Raw genomic sequence first — 27,982 nt, 5'->3', positions numbered from 1 at the left:
TTCCGAGAACATCACTCTTAACAGCTATCAAAGAGGTGATTAGTCCGTTTTGGCTCATTGTGGTGTTACATTTTCAAAAGTACAGGTTTTGAGAAAGAGCCCCCCCCCCCCCCCCCCCACTGATTACAGGTCAAGTCAAATAGAGTCAGTGTCAACATGTGGAAACAGCCTGATGTCTCTTTCCTCTTACAAGATTCAGCAGTGACCTTGCTGAGCTGTTCCCTTTAATGAATTCTCTGATTTGTACAATTACATCCTCAGAGTCTTCCTCCACATCAGTGATTCTAAACCTTTTACTTTAGGAACCCAAATGTTCACCATTATAACCTCAGGTGACCTCTGATTCAGAAGGTGTGTCAGAGTTGAACATTAACAGGAACCTACAACACACACACACACACACGCACACTCACACACACACACACACACACACACACGCACGCACGCACGCACGCACGCACGCACGCACGCACGCACGCACGCACGCACGCACGCACGCACGCACGCACACACACACACACACACACACACACACACACACACACACACACACACACACATCATTCTGCTTCTTCTCATCCAACTAAAGCTGAATGTTTTTCTTCTAGGATGGAACTTGGACCTAGATCTGGTCTTAGACCTGGACCTGTCCCCAGCTCTGTGTCCATGAAGAGTGACTGGTCCATGGACAAGCCGATAAAATTTCAAGGACCTCCTTCCTTAAAAGAGCAGTATGTATTCGTTCATATGGTGTTCAGTATTTTCTGTTATTCTTCACCTTTCTTGTTCTTCTCGTTCACCCAAAACTGAATGTGTTTTCTTATGGGATGGAACCTGAATCTAGATCTGGTCTTAGCTCTGGGCCTGGTCCTGAATGTGGACCTAAACCAGGACATGGATCTGGATCTGAACCTGACACTGGACCTGGACCTGTCCCCAGCTCCGTGTCCATGAAGAGTGACTGGTCCATGGACAAGCCGATAAAATTTCGAGGACCTCCTTCCTTAAAAGAGCAGTATGTATTCGTTCATATGGTGTTCTGTATTTTCTGTATCATCACACCACACAGCAGCTTTAACAAAGTCAACATGTTTCTGCAGCGTGAGCCAGCAGAGCTCCCAGCTTCTCCGTGGTGGCTCCGCCCCTCAGCATCAAAGACATCTGGACTCCACATTTATGGTGAGAACACGTCTCCATTCAACACTTTACTGTCACATCATGAGACAGAAGAAGCTGCTGTGACTTCCAGCTGAAACATGAAACAGACACTCAGCTTATTAGATCCATTCAGGTCCAAAGTGAAACAGTCCAACCTTCATCCAGCTTCCAGGCTTCACTGATGCTTGAAGCTGCTTGTGCTGGAGATCCCACATGAAGTGTGATTTGGCTTCACATGTTGTCCATCCTGCTCTCTGCACTGGATTTACACTCACATCTCAATCTGGCTTCAGTTTCAGCTCAAAGTCAACTCCAGATGTTTCTCTGTTCCAGCTGCTGGAGGACAACATGGTGACTTTCATGAAGAAGGAGCTGAAGAAGATGAAGAAGCTCCTGAGTCCAGATTACCCAGCATGCTCAGAGAGTGAGAGGGAGGATGAGGATGAAGAGCAGAGGAGCAGCAGAGAGTCATTTCTGAGGATCACCCTGGACTTCCTGAGGAGGATGAAGCAGGAGGAGCTGGCTGAGCGTCTGAGGAGCAGTAAGAGGATTTGATCTCATTTCACAGGATGGAGATGAAGCTGAAATGTTCTCAGCTGGAGCAGAAAGCAGTCAGAAACAGAGTCCATCCAGAGAACACAGGTCATTTCCAGGTCAGACACAGAAAGTGTGAAACAGGCAGAAAGTCCAAAACAAGCAGCAGAGAAGAGGAGACACAAAGAGAGTTCCTGAACTCTGCTGCTCATGTGATGCAAACATCTGCATCAGATCAGAGGCTGTTTGGTCTCCACTGAGGAGCTGGATGGAGCTGATGGAGGAGAAACATCTCCACTAACACACTGTCATCTTCACATTCAATGTCAAACACACTCAACTCATTCCTGCTTTCTTCTTTTCAGGAGCTTCTGCTGGAGTCTGCCAACAGAAGGTGAAATGTGCCCTGAAGGAGAGGTTCCAGGTTGTGTTTGAGGGGCTCTCTAAAGCAGGAGAGTCCACCCTCCTGAAGCAGATCTACACAGAGCTCCACATCACAGAGGGAGGGACTGCAGAGGTCAATGAGGAACATGAGGTCAGACAGATTGAAACAGCATCCAGGAGAGCAGCCAGAGCAGAAAGCAGCATCAGACCAGGAGACCTCTTTAAAGCCTCACCTGGAAGATCTCCACCAATCAGAACAGTGCTGACAAAGGGAGTGGCTGGCATTGGGAAAACAGTCCTGACACAGAAGTTCACTCTGGACTGGGCTGAAGACCAAAGCAACCAGGACGTCCACTTCACATTTCCATTCACCTTCAGAGAGCTGAATGTGCTGAAGGAGAAGAAGTTCAGCTTGGTGGGACTTGTTCATCACTTCTTCACTCCAACCAAAGAAGCAGGACTCTGCAGCTTTGAAGACCTCCAGGTGCTCTTCATCTTTGACGGTCTGGATGAGTGTCGACTCCCTCTGGACTTCCAGCACCCTGAGATCCTGACTGATGTTACAGAGTCCACCTCAGTGGATGTGCTGCTGACAAACCTCATCAGGGGGAACCTGCTTCCCTCTGCTCGCCTCTGGATCACCACACGACCTGCAGCAGCCAATCACATCCCTCCTGACTGTGTCGGCATGGTGACGGAGGTCCGAGGGTTCACTGACCCACAGAAGGAGGAGTACTTCAGGAGGAGGTTCAGAGAGGAGCAGCAGGCCAGCAGGATCATCTCCCACATCAAGACCTCACGAAGCCTCCACATCATGTGCCACATCCCAGTCTTCTGCTGGATCACTGCTAGAGTTCTGGAGGAGGTGTTGAAGAGCAGAGAGGGAGGAAAGCTGCCCAAGACCATGACTCAGATGTACATCCACCACCTGGTGGTCCAGGCCAAAGTCAAGAAGGTCAAGTATGATGGAGGAGCTGCCACAGATCTACACTGGAGTCCAGAGAGCAGGGAGATGGTGGAGTCTCTGGGAAAACTGGCTTTTGATGAGCTGCAGAAAGGAAATCTGATCTTCTATGAAGCCGACCTGACAGAGTCTGGCCTGGATCTCAGAGCAGCCTCAGTGTACTCAGGAATGTTCACACAGGTCTTTAAAGAGGAGCAAGGCCTGTACCAGAACAAGGTCTTCTGCTTCATCCATCTGAGCCTTCAGGAGTTTCTGGCTGCTCTTCATGTCCATCAGACCTTCGTCAGCTCTGGAATCAACCTCCTGGATGAACCACAAACAACAATTCAACAATCTACACAAAAGCTTCAACTCCACCATCTCCATCAGAGAGCAGTGGACGAGGCCTTGAAGAGTCCAAATGGACACCTGGACTTGTTCCTCCGCTTCCTCCTGGGTCTTTCACTGCAGACCAATCAGAGTCTCCTCCGAGGTCTGCTGACACAGACAGGAAGTAGCTCAAAGACCAATCAGAAAACAGTCCAGTACATCAAGAAGAAGCTGAGTGAGAATCTGTCTGCAGAGAGAAGCATCAATCTGTTCCACTGTCTGAATGAACTGAACGATGGTTCTCTGGTGGAGGAGATCCAATGGTTCCTGAAATCAGGAAGTCTCTCCACAAATAAGCTGTCTCCTGCTCAGTGGTCAGCTCTGGTCTTCATCTTACTGTCATCAGAAGAAGATCTGAAGGAGTTTGACCTGAGTAAATACTCCGCTTCAGAGGAGGCTCTTCTGAAGCTGCTGCCAGTGGTCAAAGCCTCCAACAAAGCTGTGTACGTGGTTCATGAACAAATATGTAGAACTGAGTCCATGACACACATTGAACTGGTTTTCATTGTTGCTTCTTCTTCAGGTTGAGCGGCTGTGGTCTGTCAGAGAGAAGCTGTGGAGCTCTGTCCTCAGTCCTCAGCTCTCAGTCCTCCAGTCTGACACATCTGGACCTGAGTAACAACGACCTTGAGGAGTCAGGAGTGACGTTGCTGTCTGCTGGCCTGGAGAGTCCTCACTGTAAACTGGAAGCTCTCAGGTTCAAACATTATAGTTAATCAAGATCCACCACTCTCTGATCTCCTCACATCTGTAGAACATCATTAGAACATCTCAGTAGAATATTTAGTAGAACATTGTAGCCTCTTGATGTTTTCTCCATGATTAACCAGGAAGTAAAATAACAAAGTAAACTTTGCAGTGCAGGTTCAGCTGGAGAGCAGCAGCTTTACATCCTCCACTCACTGTTTGTGATGCTCCATGTCAGAGTTCTGCCTCAGACTCTGTTTAACAGGAGCAAGTTGGTATATTGTATAATCTTGTCAGAGATAGTTTATCTTCTGTAGACTACAATAAATGCAGATAATAATTTTTATAAAAAAATTGAAAAAAAAAATTGAAAATAGGAAAAATCAATTCACAGAAATTAAATGAGGAAACACGTTTTGGAGGTAAAGGCTTAAAAACTAGGTCAGTTTCTCTCAAACAGTTTTTTGCATCTGGGTGGAAAATGATAAAAACCACCTGAAGAAGAAGACCTTGTTTTAAGCAAAGCAAGACTGAATCTCTTGTCTTGAGCTAAGAAGCCTTTTTTAAACTAACAGCTCCTCAAAGTTGAACACTGTTACTTTAGAAAATTCAAGCAACAACAATTCTTCACGGAAAAGTCTTTGAATCTTCTTTAAGAGTCATCATGTAACAGTTTGCACCCCCTTCAAACACTGTTTACCAATCAAAACCACGAAATCCCCATTAAACTGAGGGGATGTTGAATCAGAGTTGGAGGTTTGAAGAAGTTCTTTGAGAAGTTGTCAGGATGATGTGTTGTTGACAAAGTCATGAAGAGGTGGTTCGTCATGTCCTAGAATTCAAAGTCATTTCAGACCATCAACTGAACAAACAGCAGAAGATTTTGGTCTGTAAAAGTATCTGCATGTCGCAGAGATTTAAAGCTGAACTGGGGAGCGATGAGCAGTGATTGCTAACGCTTTTTCCAGGGAAGACAGTTAAGAGACAGTTGAGATCTAAACCACACAAAGGTGCAGTTCACTGACTGGACTTTGTGTCTCACTTTGTTGTCTTCTTTATTTTCCCACATGACTGATGGATTGCCTTCTTCAGGTTGAGCGGCTGTGGTCTGTCAAAGAGAAGCTGTGGAACTCTGTCCTCAGTCCTCAGCTCTCAGTCCTCCAGTCTGACACATCTGGAGCTGAGCAACAACGACCTTCAGGATTCAGGAGTGAAGTTGCTGTCTGTAGGACTGGAGAGTCCTCACTGTAAACTGGAAGCTCTCAGGTCAGGATCCAGCTGGTGGTTGATCAGGTCAATGTTGGTGCAGATCATGAGGAGGATCTTCTGTCTTCCTTCTTGAGTTGATGCCATGTTTGTGCCTCCAGTCTGTCCGGGTGTCTGGTCTCAGAGGCAGGCTGTGCTTCTCTGGTCTCAGCTCTGAGCTCTAAGTCCTGCCGTCTGAGAGAGCTGGACCTGAGCTACAACCATCCAGGAGACTCAGAAGTGAAGCTGCTGTCTGCTGCTGTGAAGGATCCACACTGCACACTGAACACTCTCAGGTATGGACACACAACAGAACCTCATTATGGAGATGGTTTTCAAAATGTCTTTCAGTGAAAACTCAATAAGTGTGAAGGAGCCATTGAAAATACATTTCCCAGCTGTAATTAAGAGGAGAACAGAAACATGCCAAGAGGTCATCAGGCTGATTCAAAGCAGCAGAAACACTTTCAGGCTCCATATGTCTCCACAAAGATTTCATCAAAGTTTAAAACATTGAAATGAGGCAATGTCAGCTTAAACATAGTTGGAGGCTTCATTCATACATCTCTGCAGCTTCTTCTTCTTCTTCTTCTTGCATCCACTTGTTGGGCCCTTAAAGCCTCATGTCTGTTCAGACAAAGGAAGATGCAATGGGCCACATGGCTCCAGACCCCACACATGGCCCTCTGAGACAAAGAGGCCAAGGAAACCCCCTTTGCAGGACCCCCAGCAGGGGCCTACATGCAGCAGCAAAACGTGCAAAAGCAGTGCATCGCAGGAGTAACACAATAATGGCTACTTTGCTGGCCATCTTCCAAGACTATTTGCCGGTGAGTCTAATTTACATTGACTATACTGGTCTTAAGGATGATGTTGGAGGTGGAGGCCAAATCGGCCATGTTGACAGCCTGCATGTAAATCGCCCACTAACAATCACAGAGAGTCATGTTGTTGATGGTGGTCCTCCAGGACATGGTCCACTGGGAAGGCTTAACAAACCCACGACCGTCCTCCAGCTCAACACGAAACCACTACTGGTCTTGTACTGAAATGGTGGTCCGTGGTGGGAAAAGAAGCGTTCCGTCTCGCCCTTCCTACTCCACCACCTCGGCCCACTGTTGGGTGTTGGCTCGGTCCTGGTTGCGGATCCTGGTGCGGGCTTGAGGCTCGGAACCGATGCTCCCCCTCCAGTAGTGGACGTGATACCTGAGGGCACTGCAGCTGACAGGTCCTCTGGTGCACTGGCGCCTCAAGAGGCCGGTGGTGCCTCCTTGGCTACCCGCTCAATCATCCCAGCATCATCGTCATCGTACCCGGTGGAGTAGCCCAGGGTTCGGTTGAGGGGTCAGACCGGCGGATTCCATCTCAGTAATCTACATCCTGGCGGCGACTCCTTGAAGCAGTGCTTGGGCGCTCTGTGAACTCCCGCTGCAATGACAGTGTAAAGGACTCTGGCACCAGCGCTAGACAGGCGGATTTCTCCGGTGGAGCAGCAGCACTCCTCGGTTGACTGGTGAAGTCCACGCCCCGTCGAATTCAGGTCACTCAAAAGTAACCAAAAAGGATTTTAATGAACTATTTACTTTATTTACTATACCCTCAGCTCCACCCGTTACCGAACACAAGCATACACAAAATCCTCACTATGACTCTTTTTTTACATTTGAGCTCTCACCAGCAAAACTTCTCTTATAAACGATCTAATTTTAGATGATAAACTTGACTGCCTGTTTTTAACTGAAACTTGGCTTGGCACTAATGCTCCTGCTGTTCTCACAGGGGCTTCCCCACAAAACTTTAACTTTCTGTTTTCAGTTAGGGGAGGGAGAAAAGGTGGTGGCACTACCTCAATTTCCTGCAGTTCACTTTTAAAAAAGGACATCACTTTAGGCAAATTCGCTACCTTTGAACACCATGCCTTTGTTTTCAGCAGCCCTCAGATTTTAAGTATTACAATTTACAGGCCACCCAAGTATGCATCTTCTTTTATGAGTGAATTGTCAAACTTATCAATCATTCATGCCAAATACAATTTAATTTTAATACCTTTTGATTTTAACTTGCACATAGATAACAAGTCTGACCGAGCTGCAAATGATAGTATTCATCTTTTAAATAGCATGTCTCACAGCCCGCTCCCAACAGAGGACACACGCTAGACCTGAGATCTGTACTACAACACTGGATTTTCTCTTATCCAGATAACTTCAAGGATTAATCCTGGATTTTCAGTACTACGACACTCGCTCACTTCTAACCAGGATAAATCACCCCGGCAACTTACGCTGAATGTCGAACCTGCTCTTGGAGCAGGTTATGATCTCGAAAAGCAGCCAGCGCTCCGCCTCCTGACCAATCAGATCTCTTGGAAAATGACCCACCCATTCTTAAATGATGGCGACTGGTGCACAGGTTCAGCACTGAGCTGCAGCAGAGAGGAGAGGGGAGGAGAAAGTAATTTAGAGCAAGTTACATCTTTCATTACAAATATCTTTCTGATATTTTCTGATTAAAATATAGGAGATAGCTGCAAAGATGAAGAAAATGTAAAGTTACTCCATTAAAAGTGAAAAAGGGTATCATTAAAAAAATCTTGTCTAAAGATGTGTCATTCTGAATATTAATTGCCCCACAATTATTAACTAATGAATAACACATTTATTTCAATTAATATTTTCAGGTAATAAAATAATTAAATTATTGATTAACTTTATGTAATCAATCAGTTACTTTACTGTGATTATTAATGAGTAAATGACAATTCACTTCATTTGATATTATTTACATTTTTCATAATTACTTCAAGTGATTTATTACTTTCAGTATCTATTACCTACAGTAATTTAATACTAATAACCAATGACGTGCAGTCAGGGTAGGCAGTGTCTACCCAAGGCAGAATTGAAATGAAAGAAATATTCATTTTGATTATTTAATTCAGATTTTATTCTGTCAATGTTGGTATTTTGCAATAAAAAGAACTTGCTAAATAATTAGCTTTCAATGTGTTCATATCACAAATAATATGCATCTACTAAAATTGAGGTTCAAGTCAGATAGTAAAAAAAAAGTGTTTCATACACAGAAAGAAAAAAGAGCTAAAACAAAAATGTCACCACCCCAGGAACGGTAAATGCAGGTGTCCGTTATTGGAGTTGGCTACCGTAGTTCACGGTGCATTAGTGAATTGATATAGCGCTGCTCCGCTCTCTAGCTAGTCGGCGGGTTAACAGGCAGGATGACAGCGCTAGAGACGATAAATTTTCACAACTTTCTTTTGAGGAAGAACAGCAGCTTTTAAAAGATGGGAGACCAACACCTGAGCTACCAGACCTAAAGCAAAGCAAAGATCTGAAACGTGTTTGTACTTTCACATCAATTTGGGGTGGGAGACGCGCGTCCCGCACCCGCAGGAGTGGTTTCATCACCGCAGACACACCGTCAGAGTTGTTTTCATTTTCTCAGTGTTTCTGTTTCCAACATAAACAATGGATGTGCTGCCGGGTCGTGAGATACATCTTGTTGGGAGAGTCTGGAGACTGCTGTTGAATCATTGTATAAATGTCTTTAATGCTGTTTTACCATCTTGATTTTGTGAGATTAACACCTGCCAGCCGAAACATATTGTAGCGTCACAGAGCTGATCGCTGCAATGCATTGTGGGAGTTGGGTTGGCGGTGTCTTTTTTCGGGGTTATATTAGGCTTGTTAGTGTTGGTAATGATTGTGTTGTGTTTTTGTGTTGTGTTGCTTAGTTCGTGGAGTTAGTTAGTTGATCTAGTTTAGTTTGGTTTAATATTTGTAAGTTGGCAACCAGGAGTGAATAGGGTTTTGTGTGTCTTCAAGTCCTGCCATGGTGTTTGTCAAATTAAAAGCTTATCTTGATTGCAGGTGGTATTAAGGGGATTTGCCTATTCTCATTGGTTAATCTTCTGCATCACTTCCTCCAGTATAACACTACTGGTGTCACTCATACACACAATCAAAGTTAACTTGTTGATGATGATGAAATTCATGGAGACATGTTGGATTTGTTCTTCTGCTCCTTTGCTCAAATACTTCGTGAAACAGTACCAGAGAGTTTGGACTCAGAGCAGTTTCAGCCTGTTTCTGTGTTTCTCTTGCAAACTGAAGTGCTCCGCCTCATGTTGAACAGCAGTAAGAACCTTTTGTTGGAGAGAAAAGACGTCTGACTGTGTTTCTTCCTGCAGGGTGGACCATGGTGGAGAACAGCAGTTAAGACCTGGCCTGAGGAAGTGTAAGTTGGACTGATGAGTGCTAAACTTCAAAGTGTCTGTTTGTCATTAACCCAAGGCTTTTCAATCAGTCAATCTAATCTAATAAATAGATAGATAGATAGATAGATAGATAGATAGATAGATAGATAGATAGATAGATAGATAGATAGAAAAACAAGAGGAATCTGACAAAAAGTGTCTTCATTAAACTTTCTATGAATGAACAACGTGATGAAGAACTGAAGCTGAGCTTTCTCTTTTCCTCTCCATCAGATTTCTGTCAACTTGAGCTGGACACAAACTCACCGAGCAGATCCCTCAAACTGTCAAAAAAGAACAGGATGGTGACACGTGTGGCAAAAAAACAGCCGTATCCTGATCACCCAGACAGATTTGATGACGAGTGTCATCAGGTGTTGTGTAGAGATGTTCTGAGTGGTCGATGTTACTGGGAAGTCGAGTGGACAGGAGATGTGTATATATCAGTGAGTTACACAGGAATCAGAAGGAAAGGAGACCGTGATGAGTGTGTGTTTGGCTGGAAGCCCGGGTCCTGGAGTCTGAACTGCTCACGGAGAGGTTACTCTGTCTGGAATAATAGGACAGAAATATCCATCTCCTCCCCGTCTTCCCCATCCTCCCCCACCCCCCTCTCCCCCTCCTCGCTCTCCCCCTCTTCGCTCTCCCCCTCCTCTCACTCCCCCTCCTCTCACTCCCCCTCCTCTCACTCCCCCTCCTCTCACTCCTCCCCTCTCTCCCACTTCCCCTCCTCCGGTAGGGTAGGAGTGTATGTGGACTGTCCTGCTGGCACTCTGTCCTTCTTCAGAGTGTCCTCCGACTCTCTGAGCCACCTCCACACCTTCAACGCCACTTTCACTGAACCTCTCTATGCTGGATTTACACTCAGGCTCCCTGGTTCTTCAGTGTGTGTCTCCTCTGTAGGACGGAGGGTCTCTGTCTCTGACAGCAGTCCTGTCAGCACCAACCAGAAGTACAGGGCACGTCAGTAGAGTTCAGCAGAGTTCACAGACGGCGCCTCAAATATTTTGTAAATATGTCAGCTTAATTTTCAGGTCCTTTTCTAAAGTAAAAGACGAGAATCTAACAGGACAAAGGCTAACAGGCTAGAAGCTAACAGGGATAGACCAGCAAGCTAGAAGCTAGCAGGACAAAGGTTAAAAACGTATGAAATTTCTAAATATAGGATCAAAAAACAAGTATATTTGTTGAAACCGCAAAATTTGTACAGTGGCTAAAAATGTCCAAGGTTGCTAAAACTACTACATATAGCCGAAAGCGGTCACATCTGTTAAAACCGCTAAAATTGTTAGCCTCTCTAAAAATAGTAAAATCGCTAAACCTAGCATTAAAAAAAATGGGTAAAATTGTTGAAAAGGCTGGCCTGTCCACATGAGAATGCCATTTCATGTAAATGGATCATTTTTGGCCGATCATCCACACGGCGCGGCGTTTTAGGAGCGTGAAAACCAGTTTGGTTTTTTTTATAACGGGTTCCACGGGGTTTGGACGGGCAAGGCACGCATTTGATGAAAATGATGATGTCAGTGGCCGTTGTCTCAACCCGATGACCCCATGATGTCCCTTAACAACAACAACAACATGGCGGACTGCCTGCTCCAGGTGGAGCGGCAGAAGCTACTGATATGTGGGATTTCTTGGGTACGAGCAGGAGTATTTACTGTGTGGAGCTCGGTGATTGGCTTAAAGTCACTTCTGGCTTGTTCTTGCGTTTTTCTACGAGATGTTGAGTTGAAGACAACAAGCGGTGAATCTCTGATAATTAATTCTGTCATTTCTCTTAAAATTTTACTCGTTTGAAAAGAGAAATTTGGCTGAAAAGCTGCTGGTCAGATTCAACTTTCTCCAGCACAGTTATTTTTAAATGCACATAAACAGAAATCATTTGAGAATTTTCCAAATGGGTCCAGATTTGTTAATGTTTGTAAATGTTTCCTTATGATCATATTTATTAATGACTGAAAATCTAAGCGCTTAAAAAAAGCAGGTTTTTTTTGAGGATTAATGTGCTGTTTGAAAATATACCTGATATACTTTTTGTTTTCTCTAAACACAGACTGTCATTTCCAGTAAACCAGCCCCAAAACACCTTCATTTTCTAAAAGGGACTAATGAACTGTCTGCTTATATTTGTATTATATTAAATATGTTAATAAAGGAGTCACCTTAATAAGCGCTCTATTTACTTGTTGTTCACTGGTTGCCTCTCTCAATCTAAAAAAAAAAGGCAAAATTGTTGTGATATGGTTTATAAAGGGTTAATGACGTTTACATTCGCTGAAATCAAATACTATAGGAGAGCTCCATCTAAGAAATTTTTATCACCAGCCACTGAGTAAAAGCGATACAATTGCTAAATATAGCCTAAAATGTGTAAAATCATTAAGATTTCTAAATGGTCAAAAACAGTTACAATACTTAAAATGGAAAGACATCGGGAGGTGAGCGGAGCCCATCAGAATGTGGTGGGAAAGGTCTATCTTAAGATGGGGTTTGTTAAACAGAAGATGGTCCTAAAAACCCTCCAGGCGACAGGATTTTCTTTTCTGTCTTAAATAACCTCAAGGTTCCGCAAACCGCGACTCTTCAGAAAAGAACGTCAACAAGTTTCCAGGCCAAATGCCTATCCAGGAGAACAAAGTTGAGGGAACGGTTTCACGTTCCCTGGTCACTTTTTTCATTGACAAGAGGAGCAAAACATCACGATGACAGGGAACACTGTGGCAGAGCTGTATGTACAAGAAACTCTTATCGACTAAAAACTTCCGCATTAAAAACATGACCCTCTGCCAGCAGACAGATTGAAATGTTATTTTGACAAATTAGAACTTGGAAGATGAGAATTTGGGAAGATGAGTGAAGCATAGGGCCCCACAAAGGTCATGACAGCGTGTTGACTTAAGTTTTTTCAATGTTTCTTAGCGCTTGATAAAGAATTGTCGTCGACTCATCTTGATTATTACTGTGTGAAATATTGTGAGATTTTCTGCTTTGTGAGATGTGCTTTGTAAATCATCACTTATTATTGTGTCTTAATAATAGCAGTTCACATTTGGTTCTTATTTCTTCTCTTTGTTCCATATTGTGTTTGGTGGCGTTTCATTGTCGTGTTGCTTGAAATATTAAATCATAAAGTAATAAAAGTAAATGATTGACAAGTCAAAGAAAGTTTCTCAGTTTTCATTGTGTTAAATTCTATTTGCTGTTGTGCTCTAATGATTTCCTTAGTTGAGTACTGTTGGCTCTTTAAAAAAGATCAAAGAGTTGAAAGCTTCTGCAGGGGCATTATTGTCCACAGTAGGGACATGGTTGTCCTCCATTTCATTGAGAAAAACTATGACAAAAAATATTCGTCAACAAACTTTTTACACGGAAGAAAACTTTATAAAAACTAAATAAAAAGTCAGAAATGACAAGTCAAGTCAAGTCAACTTTATTTATACAGCACTTTAAAACAGTTGTGGCTGAGGCCAAAGTGCTTTACAATAAAAGACAAAATAAAAAAGTACAGTAAAGAGTAAAAACAGTGAAATACATTAAACAAACAATGGATTGGCAACAATAAAACCAGGGACAGAGTCTCAAACATGGGTAAAAGCCAAGGAATAAAAGTGGGTTTTAAGATTAGTTTTAAAAGTGGACAGTGAGGGGGATTGTCTGACGGGCAGTGGAGCTCATTCCACAACAGAGGGGCTGCAACAGAAAAGGCCCTGTCCCCTCTGAGCTTTGGTTTGGACCTCGGTATCTCCAGAAGAAGCTGATCAGCTGACCGGAGGCACCGAGCAGGGGTGTAGGGGTGGAGCAGCTCAGAGAGGTAGGGCAGGGCAAGACCATTCAGAGATTTAAAAACAAATAAAATAATCGTAAAACGAATTCTAAAATGCACAGGCAGCCAGTGGAGAGACGCCAGAACGGGGTTCTGTCCTCCGTCTTACCTGCTCCAGGTAGAAGGCGGGCTGCAGTGTTCTGGACTAACTGGAGACGAGCGAGGGAGGACTGGCTGACTCCAACATAAAGAGCGTTACAGTAATCCAGCCGGGATGTAATAAAAGCTGGATTACTGTTTCAAAGTGCTGCTGTGCCAGAATGGTCTTTACCTTTGTCTTCTGAGGTGGAAGAAGCTGGACTGAACCACTGCCCTAATCTGAGAGTCCAATTTAAAATCACTGTCCATTCTAAAACCTAGTTTCAAAACCACTGGCTTCACATGTGGAGCCAGGGGACCCAGGTCAAAAAGAGGGGCTTCCCAGGAGCCACTGGGCCTGAACACCATCACCTCAGTTTTGTTGTTATTAAAACTTAAAAAGTTAAAAGCCATCCAGGCTTTAATGTCCTCAAGGCATGACAGGAGAGGAGACAGTGAGGGGACATCTTTCTTATTAAGTGGGACATAAATCTGGCTGTCGTCCACATAACAGTTAAAAGAGACGGCGTGTCTCCTGAGGACAGAGCCCATTGGGAGAAGGTACAGGGACTTGACGAAGACTATGACGAAATAACACTTAAGCCAATGAATTCAAACGAGATGAAAGTGTTAGGGGACGAATGGAAAGGGATCCGATCAGAAATATCCTTTTTGAGGGACAAGTAGCAGAAAATCCAACCAGAGTGAATCTTTTGAGGGAAGGTTGTTCGATACAGAATCAGCACAGCCGTTCTAAGCTCTTCCACAGATTCCAAAACAGTTAAGTTGTTTACGTTATATAGTTGTGTTCAGTTGCACCGTCTGAGTTACACACCTTTGGTTGATTTCAGATGACTTTGCTCGATAGCGCAGGAATGTTCATCATGAACAACAGGGATGTCGGCGCTATAGTCTGGGGAATTGTCATCTGGTCACACTGCATATGTGAGCACAAGGAGACCGTCTGTAAAGCGCATGGAGCAGAAATCAAAACACTCCACCGAGCTGAAACAACACTGACAGACGTCTCATCCAGAAACACACCTGAAGGTAAAACACTGCAGCAGGTATAGTGGAATGAGTTGTGTCATTCAAGAAGCCGACTGTAAATCTAATCTTAACAGCCACTTTTATTCCTTCTCCTTTATTTAAGTTTGAAACTACACATGTTTTTACTGTTACAGTTTTTTGATGCTGGAACTTTAAGTGTTTAAAACAACTGGGACCAAAGTGCTGTACTTAACTAGACATAGGAATCTTAAAGTGCTTTATGAACAGTGTTGTCACGATACCAACATTTTGGTATCGATACTGATACCACCATGTACTTTGATACTTTCAATACTTTTCCAAATAAAAAGAACATAAAAAATGTAATTGGATCCAGCCTGTCTTAAGTAGACCAATGTCTTTAAATGGTATATTACTATGTAGTAATCTTTATAACATTAAATGTGTCATGTAAGGTGTAAGGAGGATTCAGGCGCCGACAGGACGAGGAAGTTAAGTTTTAGAAAAACGAGTTTATTTAGGCAATCTGTAGGCAATCTCTCTGAGTGGCGCGGAGGCGGAGGTTGACGTCACCGGACAGCGATCTCCCGAGCTGGACAGCGCGGCGCACACTGGGACTGCACAGGAGGGTAGTCAGACAGATTACTCCCAGTACCGTAGTACACGATAAACAATTGGTTTTACAAAAAGGCTCGAGGGGCCGAGTCAAAGTTCTGCGGGGGTAAACGAGACGATCTGGCGATGAGAGCCTGGAAACCCGGTTCCTATATAGTGGCCTCAATCATCCCTTTCAGGTGAGCCTCCTCCTCCGTCCGCTCCACCTACACACACACGCCCACACACACACACACACGCCCACACACACACACACACAAAAACAAACAGCAGTATACACGGCGAAACGTGACATGACCCCTCCCTCAACGGACGCCTCCTGGCGTCCTACCAGGCTTCTCCGGATGCTCCCGGTAGAAGTCGACCAACAGACTCCTATCCAGAATGTGGCCCCTCGGCACCCACGACCTCTCTTCAGGCCCATAACCCTCCCAATCCACCAGGAACTGGAATCCCCGACCCCGGCGATGAACGTCCAAGATCTTGTTAACTGTGAAGGCAGGATGGTTATCGATGAGCAGGGGAGGTGGCGGGGGCTCTGTGGTGGGGCTAAGAGGGCTAGAGTGAACCGGTTTCACCAGAGAGACATGGAATGAGGGATGGATCCTTAGGGATGCTGGCAACTTCAGCTTCACCACCGCCGGATTGATGATCTCCTCAATCTCAAACGGCCAGATGAATCGAGGCACCAGCTTGCGAGACTCCACCTGGAGTGGGAGGTCACGGGAGGAGAGCCATACCTTCTGTCCAGGGCGATATGAGGGGGCAGGAGCTCTCCGACGGTCAGCAAGTCTTTTGTTTCGGGCCGATGATCGGACCAAGGCGGCCCTAGCCTCCATCCAAACACGTCGGCAGCGTCTAAGGTGGACCTGCACTGAGGGCACAGCAACATCCTCCTCCTGGGTGGGGAACAGGGGGGGGTTGGTAACCCAGGGCCACCATAAACGGGGACATACCAGTGGCTGAGCAGGTGAGGGAATTGTGGGCGTACTCCACCCAAGGCAACTGTGAGCTCCAGGAAGATGGAAGCCGATCCGTCATGCACCGCAGTGCAGTCTCCAGGTCCTGGTTGGTCCTCTCCGTCTGACCATTGGTTTGAGGGTGGTACCCTGAGGATAGTCTGGGAGATGTTCCAAGAGCCTTACAGAAAGCCTTCCATACCTGGAACGTGAACTGCGGGCCACGGTCAGACACCACATCGAGGGGGATCCCGTGCAGTCGGTACACATCCCTGACCATCCGATCCGCTGTCTCCATAGCTGAGGGCAATTTCGGGAGAGGGACAAAGTGCACAGACTTGGAGAAGCGGTCAACAATGGTCATTATTACCGTGTTCCCTTCGGACGGGGGGAGACCAGTAACAAAGTCCACGGCAGTCTGGGACTAGGGTCGGCTAGGGATGGGTAATGGGCGGAGCAGCCCTGCAGGAGGTTGGTGGGATGCCTTGCTTCGAGCACAGACGGCGCAGGCAGCCACAAAGGTTCGGGTGTCCTGAGACATGGAGGGCCACCAGAAATGCAAGGGTTCGTTGGAAACCAGGATGGCAGGTTAACCTGGAAGAGTGCCCCCACTGAAGAACCTTGGACCTCATAGGCTCAGGGACAAAGAGAGAGTTAGTCGGACCATTACCCGGATCGTGATGGGTGAGTAGCGCCCGTCTGACCTGACTCTCGATGTCCCAGGAAGAGGACGCGACCATGCAGGTGGAGGGGAGGATGTTCTCTGGCTCCACTTCAGTCTTCTCGACGGGTGTCTGCCGGGACAAGGCGTCAGGCTTTGTGTTTCTGGATCCTGGCCTGTAAGTGAGAGTAAAGTTAAACCGTCCCAGAAACAACGCCCAGCGCACCTGCCGAGAGTTTAGCCTTTTCGCGGTCTGAAGATAAGAGAGGTTCTTATGGTCCATCCAGACCACGAACGGTTGAGAAGCACCCTCCAACCAGTGCCTCCACTCCTCCAATGCCAGCACCACCGCCAGCAACTCCCGGTTACCAACATCATAGTTCTGTTCTGCCGGCGAGAGGCGTCTTGAGAAGAAGGCACAGGGGTGCACTCTAGAATCCTCGGCACGCTGGGATAATATTGCCCCCACGCCAGAGTCCAAGGCATCGACCTCCACGATGAACTGTCTGAGGGGGTCAGGATGGCACAGCACCGGAGCCTGGGTAAACAGTTGTTTAAGCCTGCTAAACGCCTGTTCGGCCGCCGGTGTCCACAGAAAAGAGGTTGAGGTGGATGTGAGTTGAGTGAGGGGGGTTGCGACCTTGCTGTAGTTTCTCATGAACCTCCGGTAAAAGTTGGCGAACCCAAGGAACCACTGCAACTGCTTACAGGTCATCGGTCTGGGCCAGTCCACCACCGCTTGGACCTTGTCCGGGTCCGCCTTCACCTGTCCCCGTTCAATGACGTAACCCAAGAATCCAATCCAATCCAATCCAATTTATTTATAAAGCACTATTAAAAACAACTCAGTTGACCAAAGTGCTGTACAACAATATAAAAATACAATTATAAATACAACAATACAGTGGCAGCACAGAATACACTTATAGCAGTAAAAGTCAACTTCAACACTGGTTAAAAGCCAAAGAGAACATGCGTGTTTTAAGATGTGATTTAAAAACATGAAGGGAGTCAGCCTGTCTAATGAACAGAGGAAGCTCATTCCATAGTTCAGCCTGTCTAATGAACAGAGGAAGCTCATTCCACAGTTCAGCCTGTCTAATGAACAGAGGAAGCTCATTCCATAGTTCAGCCTGTCTAATGAACAGAGGAAGCTCATTCCACAGTTTGGGACCAACCACAGAAAACGCCCGGTCTCCTCTTAGTTTGCGATGCGTCTGGGGGACCGAAAGCAACGCTTGATCAGCTGACCTGAGTGAACGTGCTGGGGAGTACGACACAAGCAGGTCGGACAGGTAACGAGGGGCAAGGTCATTAAGACATTTAAAAACAAATAACAGAATTTTAAAATCAATTCTAAATTGCACTGGGAGCCAGTGCAGAGAAGAGAGGACGGGTGAAATATGATCATATTTTTGTGAGCCAGTCAAGAGGCGCGCTGCAGCGTTCTGAACCAGCTGCAGGCGGGTCAGTAAGGACTGGCTGATGCCGGTGTACAGGGCGTTGCAATAGTCCAGCCGGGTTGTGACAAAAGCATGAATCAGTATTTCAAAATGATGTTTTGAAAGTGAGGATTTTATCTTTGCGAGTTGCCTCAGGTGGAAAAAACTGGCCTTCACCACAGCACTGATCTGTTTGTCAAATTTAAAATGTTGATCCATCTTTACTCCCAGATTAGAAACAGTTGGTTTGACAAACTGTATCAGCGATCCTAGGTTCACCGGGGCGGCAGTACCAGAAGCACTCGGCCCCACTAGGAGGACTTCAGTCTTTCTGTCATTAAAATGTAAAAAGTTAGCAGACATCCAGGATTTGATTGCTTCAATACACTCCAAAAGTTGAGTGGCACTGAAAGCATTCTCACGCTTCAGGGGCACATAGATTTGGCTGTCATCAGCATACAAGTGAAATGACACCCCAAATCTACGGAGAACAGATCCTAGCGGGAGCAGGTACAGTGAAAACAGGAGAGGACCAAGGATGGACCCTTGCGGTACTCCATACGACAGGGGGGCTGTGGAGGAAACACAATCCCCAACTTTAACACAGAAACTCCTCCCTGTTAAATAGGATCGGAACCATTTTAAGGCACATCCCCGAATGCCAACCAGATTTTCAAGGCGATACAGGAGGATTTCATGGTCGACTGTATCGAACGCAGCAGTTAGGTCCAACAGCACCAGAGCCACAGTATGGCCAGAATCATTCAACATTAAAATGTCATTAAAAACCCTTAATAAAGCGGACTCAGTACTGTGGAGGTTCTTAAAACCAGACTGAAAAACCTCAGGGATCTCATGTTCATCCAAGAATGACTTCATCTGAATGAAAACAATTTTCTCCAAAATTTTGGAAAAAAATGGGAGCTTGGAAATGGGGCGGAAATTAGAAGGGTCGTTAGAATTTAGGCCCGGCTTTTTAGTTAATGGCTGAACAACAGCGTGTTTGAAACTTGCAGGCACTGCCCCATTCGCCAAGCAACCATTAACACAATGCAAAGCAAAGGGTGCTATTGTGGAAAACACATCTTTGAACAGGCGTGGGGAAATAGGATCAAACGGTGAACCAGCGGGCTTCATTTGACTGACCACCTTTTCCAAGTTAGCGAGTGTGACAGGCTCAAACTGACAGAATAAAGCTGAGCAAGAAACATGGTTAGACATGCCTGCAGAAGGAGGGCTGATAAGAGCCCTGGTGCTCACAACCTTATTTATAAAAAAGTTCAAGAAGTTTTCACACACTTCAGGTGTTGCCTCTAGGCCATTGGATTGAGGAACATTAAGAGCAGCATTCACCATATTAAAAAGAACCCGAGGGTTGTTTCTGTTGGACGTAACCATATCAGCAAAGTACATAGCCTTGGCAGATTTGACACTTTTCTGATAGGTATGTAAGCTGTCTTTTAACAGTTGAATGGAAACCTGCAACTTATCCCTTTTCCATCTTCGCTCAGCTCTCCTACACTCACTACGAGCAGCACGAGTCGACTCATTGAGCCACGGCTCAGATTTAGGTTTGGTTTGGTTTAAGCGGAGCCACAGTGTCAATAATTGATAGGCAAGTTGAGTCAAAAAGTATGGAAAACTCATCAATATCATAATCGAGAAAAGAACGATCGTTTGCCAACAGTGACTGGTGAAAAGCCGTGGAGAACTGAGCAGCAGTGGAAGAGTTAATTACACGACAGAGGCGCACAGGAGCGCACAGGTTGACGTCGCACAAAAGAGGCACATCAAAAATAATGGGCAGGTGGTCTGAAAACACTGCATCACACACCTCCAAATTACACACTGAAAGACCGTATGTTAAAACAAGGTCCAATGTGTGACCATGATCCTGTGTGGGTCCAGAAACAGACTGCACAAAGTTAAAACTTTCAATAAGATCCAAGAAACTCACCGAGGTCGCATGGAAGGCACACTTCTCTGCTTTAACGAACAACCGGTTCTCCAGAAGCCGCTGTAGAACTGCTCAAACGTGTAGAACATGCTCCTCCTGGTTGCGAGAGAAGATCAAGATGTCATCCAGGTAAACAAATATGAATCTGTTCAGCATATCCCTCAACACGTCGTTGACTAAGTGCTGGAACACTGCGGGTGCGTTTGTGAGTCCAAACGGCATCACTAAGTACTCGAAGTGTCCGAGGGGAGTTTTAAACGCCGTCTTCCACTCATCACCTTCACGGACCCGAATGAGGTGATAAGCGTTCCGGAGGTCCAGCTTGGAGAACACTGTGGCGCCATGAAGCGGCTGAAAGGCGGAGTCCATGAGCGGCAGGGGGTACTTGTTCTTCACCGTAATATTGTTGAGACCTCGGAAGTCAATGCATGGCCGTAAGGTACCGTCCTTTTTAGCCACAAAAAAGAACCCGGCTCCCAAGGGTGAAGATGAGGGGCGGATCAGACCCGCGACGAGGGACTCGTGAATGTACTTCTCAATGGCTTCTCTCTCTGGACGGGACACATTATACAAACGGCTAGAGGGAAGAGGCGCCCCTGGAAGAAGCTCAATGGCACAGTCATATGGTCGGTGGGGGGGAAGGGAGGTAGCCTGCTGCTTACTGAACACCTCTCTCAGATGGTGATATTCAGGAGGGACGGAACCCAGGTCGATCTCCTCCTGGTCTGTGGAGGGGGGTGTCAGGGGGCGCCCCAGGGCTGATTGGAGGCAGTGAGTATGGCAAAAAGTACCCCAACTGGAAATGGTGTTCAGGTTCCAGTTAATATGGGGGTTATGTCTCTTTAGCCAGGGAAGACCCAAGATCAGTGGGACGTGGGGTGATGATAGAACCAGGAACCTAATCTCCTCACTGTGGTTCCCAGAGACCAGAAGACGGAGAGGAACGGTGCGATGGGTGAGGTTAGCCAACCTCCTGCCGTCCAGGGCACTCACGGTCCAGGGGTTTGAAAGAGGCTCCAAGGTGAGACCAGCCTTGACCGCAAACTCCCGATCCAAAAAATTGTCATCCACCCCAGAATCTACCAAGGCCTGCAGGGGGAAACTGCCCTTGTCACCAACAAGGGAGGCTTGGAGTTGGAGGCGTGAGGGGGCCGAAGGCTGAGGGCTGGGGTTATGGCTCATCAGGACCACCTCCAATCCTGATGAGCCTAGGCTTTTGGCTGATGGGGACAGGTGGCTCGTTGGTGTCCCACCTCCCCACAGTACAGGCAGAGACAGGCATCTAACCTGCGCTTCCTCTCTGCGGAAGACAGGCGGGCTCTCCCGAGCTGCATCGGTTCCCCGGGACCCTCTGGGGGCGGAAGAGCTGGATGGGAGAGAATGGAGTTACCAGGGGTGTCCACCAGGGTTCCAGGACGAAGAGGGGGCTGACGGCTCCTCTGGTTCCTCCGACGGTACCGGAGTCGATTATCTATCCGGACCGCCAAGGAGATGAGCTCCTCCAAATTGGTCGTGTCGTCCCGGGCTGCCACTTCATCATGAACCTCGTCGGAGAGCCCCTGAAGGAACACTCCTTGGAGCGATGGATCATTCCAGCCACTCTCCGCTGCGTAGATCCGAAAATCAACAGCATATTCAGCAACCGACCGTGATTTCTGGGAGAGAGACATCAGACGTCGAGCTGCTTCCTTGCCCTGGAGAGGATGATCGAAGACCTGCCTCATCTCCTCCATCAACCGAGTGCATGATCTACATATGGGTGATCCCCGTTCCCACAAAGCCGTCACCCATTTTGCCGCTTTACCCGACAATAATCCAATTAAATAAGCAACACGAGAGTCATCGGTGGAGTAAGTGGCCGGCTGCTGCTTGAACACTAGTTCACACTGGAGGAGGAAACGGCCACAACCTCCCAGTTCCCCAGAATAACGTTCCGGGGTGGGCATATGCGGCTCCCTGGTGGCGGACGGCGGTATTGTCCCGGGGGGAGGAGCCGCAGCCGCGGATGTTGCTGACCGGCGGCGAGACCGTCCAGGCGGCTGGTGAGGAGTGACATCTTGGCGGTCAGTTCATTTAACGTTGTCCCAATCTCCCGGAGGAACGTCTGGTGCTGGGACAAGAGATTACCGTGGGAGGATATGGCTCGCTGGAGGACTTCCGGGTCGGCTGAATCCATCGTGGCCAGATCGTTCTGTCATGTAAGGTGTAAGGAGGATTCAGGCGCCGACAGGACGAGGAAATTAAGTTTTAGAAAAACGAGTTTATTTAGGCAATCTCTCCAGCGGGCGGACAATCCTCGGAGAGTGGCGCGGAGGCGGAGGTTGACGTCACCGGACAGCGATCTCCCGAGCTGGACAGCGCGGCGCACACCGGGACTGCACAGGAGGGTAGTAACACGGATTACTCCCAGTACCGTAGTACACAATAAACAATTGGTTTTACAAAAAGGCTCGAGGGGCCGAGTCAAAGTACCGCGGGGGTAAACGAGACGATCTGGCGATGAGAGCCTGGAAACCCGGTTCCTATATAGTGGCCTCAATCATCCCTTTCAGGTGAGCCTCCTCCTCCGTCCGCTCCACCTACACACACACGCCCACACACACACACACACACACACACACACACACACACACACACACACACACACACAAACAAACAGCAGTATACACTGCGAAACGTGACAAAATGGCTACAATAAAATATTTTTATATTATATTCTTTTATATTATTATAGCATATTTATAATACTAATATTTATAATAGCTTTCATACACAAACCAAGGTGCACAAACAAAAGAAAAAAAAAAGAAAAGGAACAGGAGCGCTGTTTTCCGCACTTTCGATTGTCCAAAACATCCAGAACAAGTCAGAAAGCGGAGCAGCTCGCCGACGCTTCCCCCACAGAGACACTGACGACTCTCCTCAGTGCAAATTACAACGCTCTGCAGAAAAAGATACCCGAACCAGCCAGGCCCAGTATAGTATCGTTTTAAAGGCGTCAGTACCGGTGTACCAATGCAGCACCAGTATACCGAACAACCCTATGTATGAATAAAGGTGACTTAACTTGACTTATGCTTAATTTATATAAGCTTATCTTGATTATCTTAAAATGCCATGGTCATGTTTTTGACATTAAGAATAAAATACATGTTTTGTTTTAAAACTGTTAAACGTATGTCTGTATTGCATATTTAAACCTGAATACCAGACTATAACAGACTGATGGGTGTTTCCAATGACTGGATATTCTGGAGAAAAATTTAGTTGACTAAGTCCACTGTGGATTTAGTCGATTAAAATCTGCTAATATTTATTCTATGAAAACTCGTCTGAGACTAAAAGATTTAAGACTGAAACTCTTATGTCGACTAAAACTAGACTAAGACAGAAAGGTTTCAGGTGATTATATTATCACTAAAAATAAATGTGTTCTTCAAAAGACGATGACTAAATCAGAATGTGCTGTTAACATGAACACCGTCATGTGGTTTGACAGGTGAGGCGCCGCAGTGGAACAGGAAGTCTGAGCGAAACAGGAAGTGACCACAAACACCACATCTTTCCAGGTAACTGAGCATCAGAACATTTTATCCGTTCTGCACGGCAATAACAGCTCAGCGTCCCCAGAGCAGACGCTCACTGGTTACACTGGTCATGACATCATCATAACCATCCTCCAATCCTGCCTGGGCACAGGGAGACGTCGCCATGGAGACAGCTTGTTTAGGTCCTGACGGTTTAAAAAAAGAAAAGAGTTCAGTATGACAACACAGATCCAGCCGGCTGTCAATCAATGACAAATTAGTGATTGGTGACTGACAAAAGTGAAGTTGTGATTGATTAGTGTGTCGGTTGAATAATTGATTAGTTGGTCGGTTTTCTTGATTTTCAGGATTTGTGGTTGGTGATTGATTGGTTTGTCATTTGTTGGTTGGTAGGTAACTAGTTGGTATAAAGTTGATTGGTTACTTAATAGATTGAGACATTAGGTGTACGTGTCATTAGTTAGTGCTGGCTTGTGATTGGACTGTTTGTTGGATGATCTGATTGTAAAATGATAAATTATTCTGTTAAGTAGTTTAGTGGTCAGTTAATTTCTTGATTAGTTGGTTGGTTAACAATTAAATGTGAACTTCTGATCAGCTTGTCTGTTGATTGATGATTGGTTTGTTAGTTGGTTGGTGGATTGATTGATTGATTGATTGATTGACTGACTGACTGACTGACTGACTAACTGATTGATTGATCAGTGGGTTGGTGACTTATTTGATTGGTTGGTTGGTTTTGTTTGTTGGTTGATTGGTCAGTCGATCGGTGGGTTGGTCAGTTATTTGATTGCTTGGTCAGTCGGTCGGTGGTTCTGTTAATGGTTGGTAGGTTGGTTAATTTCTAGATAAGTTGGGTTATTGGTTAAGTTGGTTATTCAATTAAACGTTAACTTGTTAGTGTTGGTTGCTGATTAGTTTGTAAGTTGGTTGGTTCATTTGGTTTAATATTTGATTGATTAGTTTGTTGGTTAATTTGTTTGTTGGTTGGTTGATTAGTGGTCAGTTGGTTGGTTATTTGATTGACTGGTTGACTACTTGGTCTGTAAAAGTGCCTTTAGATGACTGTGTATTATTGTATTTTGTATTATATTTGGCACCATGTAAATAAAATTGAATGAAACTGAATTGAGTTGCATGGTTGTTAAATTGGTTGGTTAGTAATTTGATTGATTAGATGGTTGATTGGTTAGTTGGTTACCTTTGGCTCTACGTCGATATATAGACACCATCAGCAGAGTGGAGATGAAGTACGGACAGAAAACCACCAGGTGGCAGACCACTCTGAGCATAAGCTGGGAGGAAGTGATGCTAGTGGGCGGAGCTCCATTAGTGGGCGGAGCTCCATTAGTGGGTGGAGCTCCATTCATGGGAGGAGCTCCATTAGTGGGTGGAGCTCCATTCATGGGAGGAGCTGTAAGATTGAGGAGCGCTCCATTAGTGGGTGCGGCTCCCTCTGTGGGTGGAGCTCCCTCAGTGGGCGTAACTCCTCCTGCAGAGAGTCCCTGCTGGTGAACATGAGGCTGAAATCAGAACAGGAGTCAGGGTGCAGCTCCTCACCTGTGATGGAGATCCAGCTGGGTGGAGACTCTCTCGCACCGATGTTACATCTGTAGAAGCCTTCATCAGAGCGGGAACATTACGGAGGGTGGTGTGGCCCCCGGGCCCGGTCGTCCTCCTAATGAGGACGCCGTCTTCATAGAAAGCAGCCGAGAGGTTGGAGGGAGCGCTTGTTTTACAACCCAGAGTGACATCCTGTCCCTCCATCACAGGGTGGACTGGACTCTGCAGGATCACTCTATCTGAACACACAGACCAGAGTTTCAACATCTCTCACACACACACACACACACACACACACACACACACACACACACACACACACACACACACACACACACACACACACACACACACACACACACACACACACAGCTTACCAGCCACAGTGATGTTGATGCTGCTCCCAGCTGCTCCCTCTCTGGACTCACACCAGTAAACTCCACCGTCCCAGATGAGCATGAATTCAATGTTACAGGAGGGACCAGCAGGGTCCCCCCACCCGTCTCTACATAAACTCCTCAGTCTTCTGCTGGTGTTCCTCGTCACCGTCCATCCGTCCTCACAGCTCAGAGACACAGTCTCTCCTTTAAGGAACTGAGATCTGTTGGGACTCACAGTCGGACCTGGTGAAGATGAGGAACCCACAAGAAAGACGAACGGTTGAGCCGACAAACTCTGAGGAGTCGCAAGATCCAGGACAGACTGGACAGTACAGGCACAGTCAACATAAATCAAACAACGTGCATGAAGCAGGCTACTCTTCACTGTCGTCCCGGTTTGGTTGGAGCAGCCTTGACGCTGCAGTGACACACGACAACACCATGAACCAAACAATGTCACCAGTCGTGACTGAACAGGACTTAATTGTGAGCTCACTAACTCTGTGGTCTTAGCCTGCCGTCAATCTAATGACAAAGGAACTGTCAGCAAGGTCAAACATTCAATGAACCGCAGACCGGACGCTACAGCAACTCACAGCCACAACAAACACCGAGATTCATGAGTTAATTTCAGTTTGAAAACATTAACTCCTTTTCTAAGATTTTGATGTGTGTGTGTTTGTTTGAATACCATGGTGCAGTGAGTCACTGGGACGTCTAGTCTGTCTGTGGGGAAAGTAGACGGTCAGACTCAGGACAGACTCAGGACAGACTCAGGACAGACTCAGGTCAGACTCAGGTCAGACTCAGGACAGACTCAGGACAGACTCAGGACAGACTCAGGACAGACTGGACTCACAACCCCCGACCAGCTCACAGAATCTGGATCTTGTATGATAGAGGCGCGAGGCGTTCACTGACCTTGTTGGAGTGTGGTAGAGATGAGTGTTGAGGTCAGAGCTGCACAGAGAGACGAGTTAGTTTGAGGTTCTCCGGTGGAGGAGACCGAAGAACCTGTAGAGAAGACGTTCTTACAGAGCAGCTGCAGCAAACGTCTTCCCTCCATCGTCTCATGAGCCCAGACGCTCCTCCTGCTCCCCCTGCTCCTCCTGCTCCCCCTGCTCCTCCTGCTCCTCCTGCTCCCCCTGCTCCTCCTGCTCCTCCTGCTCCTCCTGCTCCCCCTTCTCCTCCTGCTCTCCCTGCTCCTCCTGCTCCCCCTGCTCCTCCTGCTCCTCCTGCTCCCCCTGCTCCTCCTGCTCCTCCTGCTCCTCCTGCTCCCCCTGCTCCTCCTGCTCCTCCTGCTCCCCCTGCTCCTCCTGCTCCTCCTGCTCCCCCTGCTCCTCCTGCTCCCCCTGCTCCTCCTGCTCCTCCTGCTCCCCTTCCTTCACTGCAGCTCCTCTCTGGATGTCAGACCTCCTGCTTCAGGTTTTCCTGGATGAGAACAAGCTGCTTCTCTCTGGTTCGACTCAGAGGAAGTGAGCTGGAGTTTTTTGTCTCTGCGTGTCTGAGAGCTTCTCTCAGTTTCACTGCTAGAATGTGGTCGGAAAGAGAAAGAAACACCTGAGAGGAGAAACACCAGACTTTAAAACAGCAAGGATGTCACGAGCACGCACGCGCACACACACACACACACACACACACACACACACACACACACACACACACACACACACACGACTGGAGTTGGAGCAGTCTTTGTTGTGACGTCTTCTGAAGAAGAAAACAATGTTTGGGTTGTAAACAACGCAGGTGAAACTTCTCACTACACACAGTAGATTTACTGCACTCATGTGAAATAATTCACAACTGATCAAATCCTGGTTGACATTGATGGTCTTACTAGAAATGCTCTTCTTCACGTCTTCACCGGGGCTGATCTTCCTCCTCTTCCTCTGTGGAGAGCTGCAGTCTGACCTGGAGCAACGCTTCTTGCTGGCCCGCTGTGAGTGCTGCTCACTGTCCTTGTCTTTCCTGCATTCTGAGTGGACGGGGACTCTCTGCTGCTCGCTTCAGAGCAACGAGGAGCGTCTTCCTCCTCAGCAACCAGCCAACTGGGACAGCTCTTCATGGTCTGGATGGAACTTTGTGCACTGGAAGACAATCATTGAGTTCAACAACTTTGTCTGTCTGCACGCTGATAAAGGCCCAAACATGTGAGAGACACCGACTATCTGCTGTGGCTGCTGTCCTGGTGGATGAGAGTCACAAAGGGATGCCTGAGAATATCTGCTGGTGTGAGCCCATTCTAATGATCCACGTCCAGCATCTTGGAGATTAAATCTACAAAACTCGCTCTGTCATGTTCTTCAACCGGGTCGTCAGGTT

General features: G+C 46.6%; 2 protein-coding genes across 2 annotated transcripts; one reads left to right on the top strand and one right to left on the bottom strand.

Annotated features, from left to right (window-relative positions):
- Positions 1–921: 921 nt before the first annotated feature.
- Positions 922–10,588, top strand: LOC308107774 (NLR family CARD domain-containing protein 3-like; the record flags this gene model as incomplete). The annotated part of the gene is made up of 10 exons (XM_080460265.1): positions 922–1,015; positions 1,101–1,179; positions 1,492–1,699; positions 2,058–3,852; positions 3,933–4,106; positions 5,189–5,362; positions 5,464–5,637; positions 9,552–9,598; positions 9,852–10,203; positions 10,405–10,588. The coding sequence occupies exons 1-10, from the start codon at positions 951–953 to the stop codon at positions 10,586–10,588; spliced, it is 3,252 nt and encodes a 1,083-aa protein (XP_080316391.1). The 5' UTR covers positions 922–950.
- A 13,195-nt stretch (positions 10,589–23,783) lies between these two features.
- On the bottom strand, positions 23,784–26,744 carry LOC308107772 (uncharacterized protein; the record flags this gene model as incomplete). Its single annotated transcript, XM_080460263.1, has 6 exons — positions 26,693–26,744; positions 26,579–26,617; positions 25,655–25,900; positions 25,323–25,516; positions 24,916–25,237; positions 23,784–23,899 (listed from the first exon to the last, which is right to left on the bottom strand). Exons 1-6 carry the CDS (start codon positions 26,721–26,723, stop codon positions 23,784–23,786), a joined length of 948 nt encoding a protein of 315 aa, XP_080316389.1. The 5' UTR covers positions 26,724–26,744.
- Between the last annotated feature and the right edge of the window lie 1,238 nt (positions 26,745–27,982).

This window comes from Lipophrys pholis, assembly GCF_963383615.2.
Source record: "Lipophrys pholis genome assembly, chromosome: 3".
NCBI classification, from domain to species: Eukaryota; Metazoa; Chordata; class Actinopteri; order Blenniiformes; family Blenniidae; genus Lipophrys; species Lipophrys pholis.
This window is presented reverse-complemented; position numbering and strand designations above follow the sequence as displayed.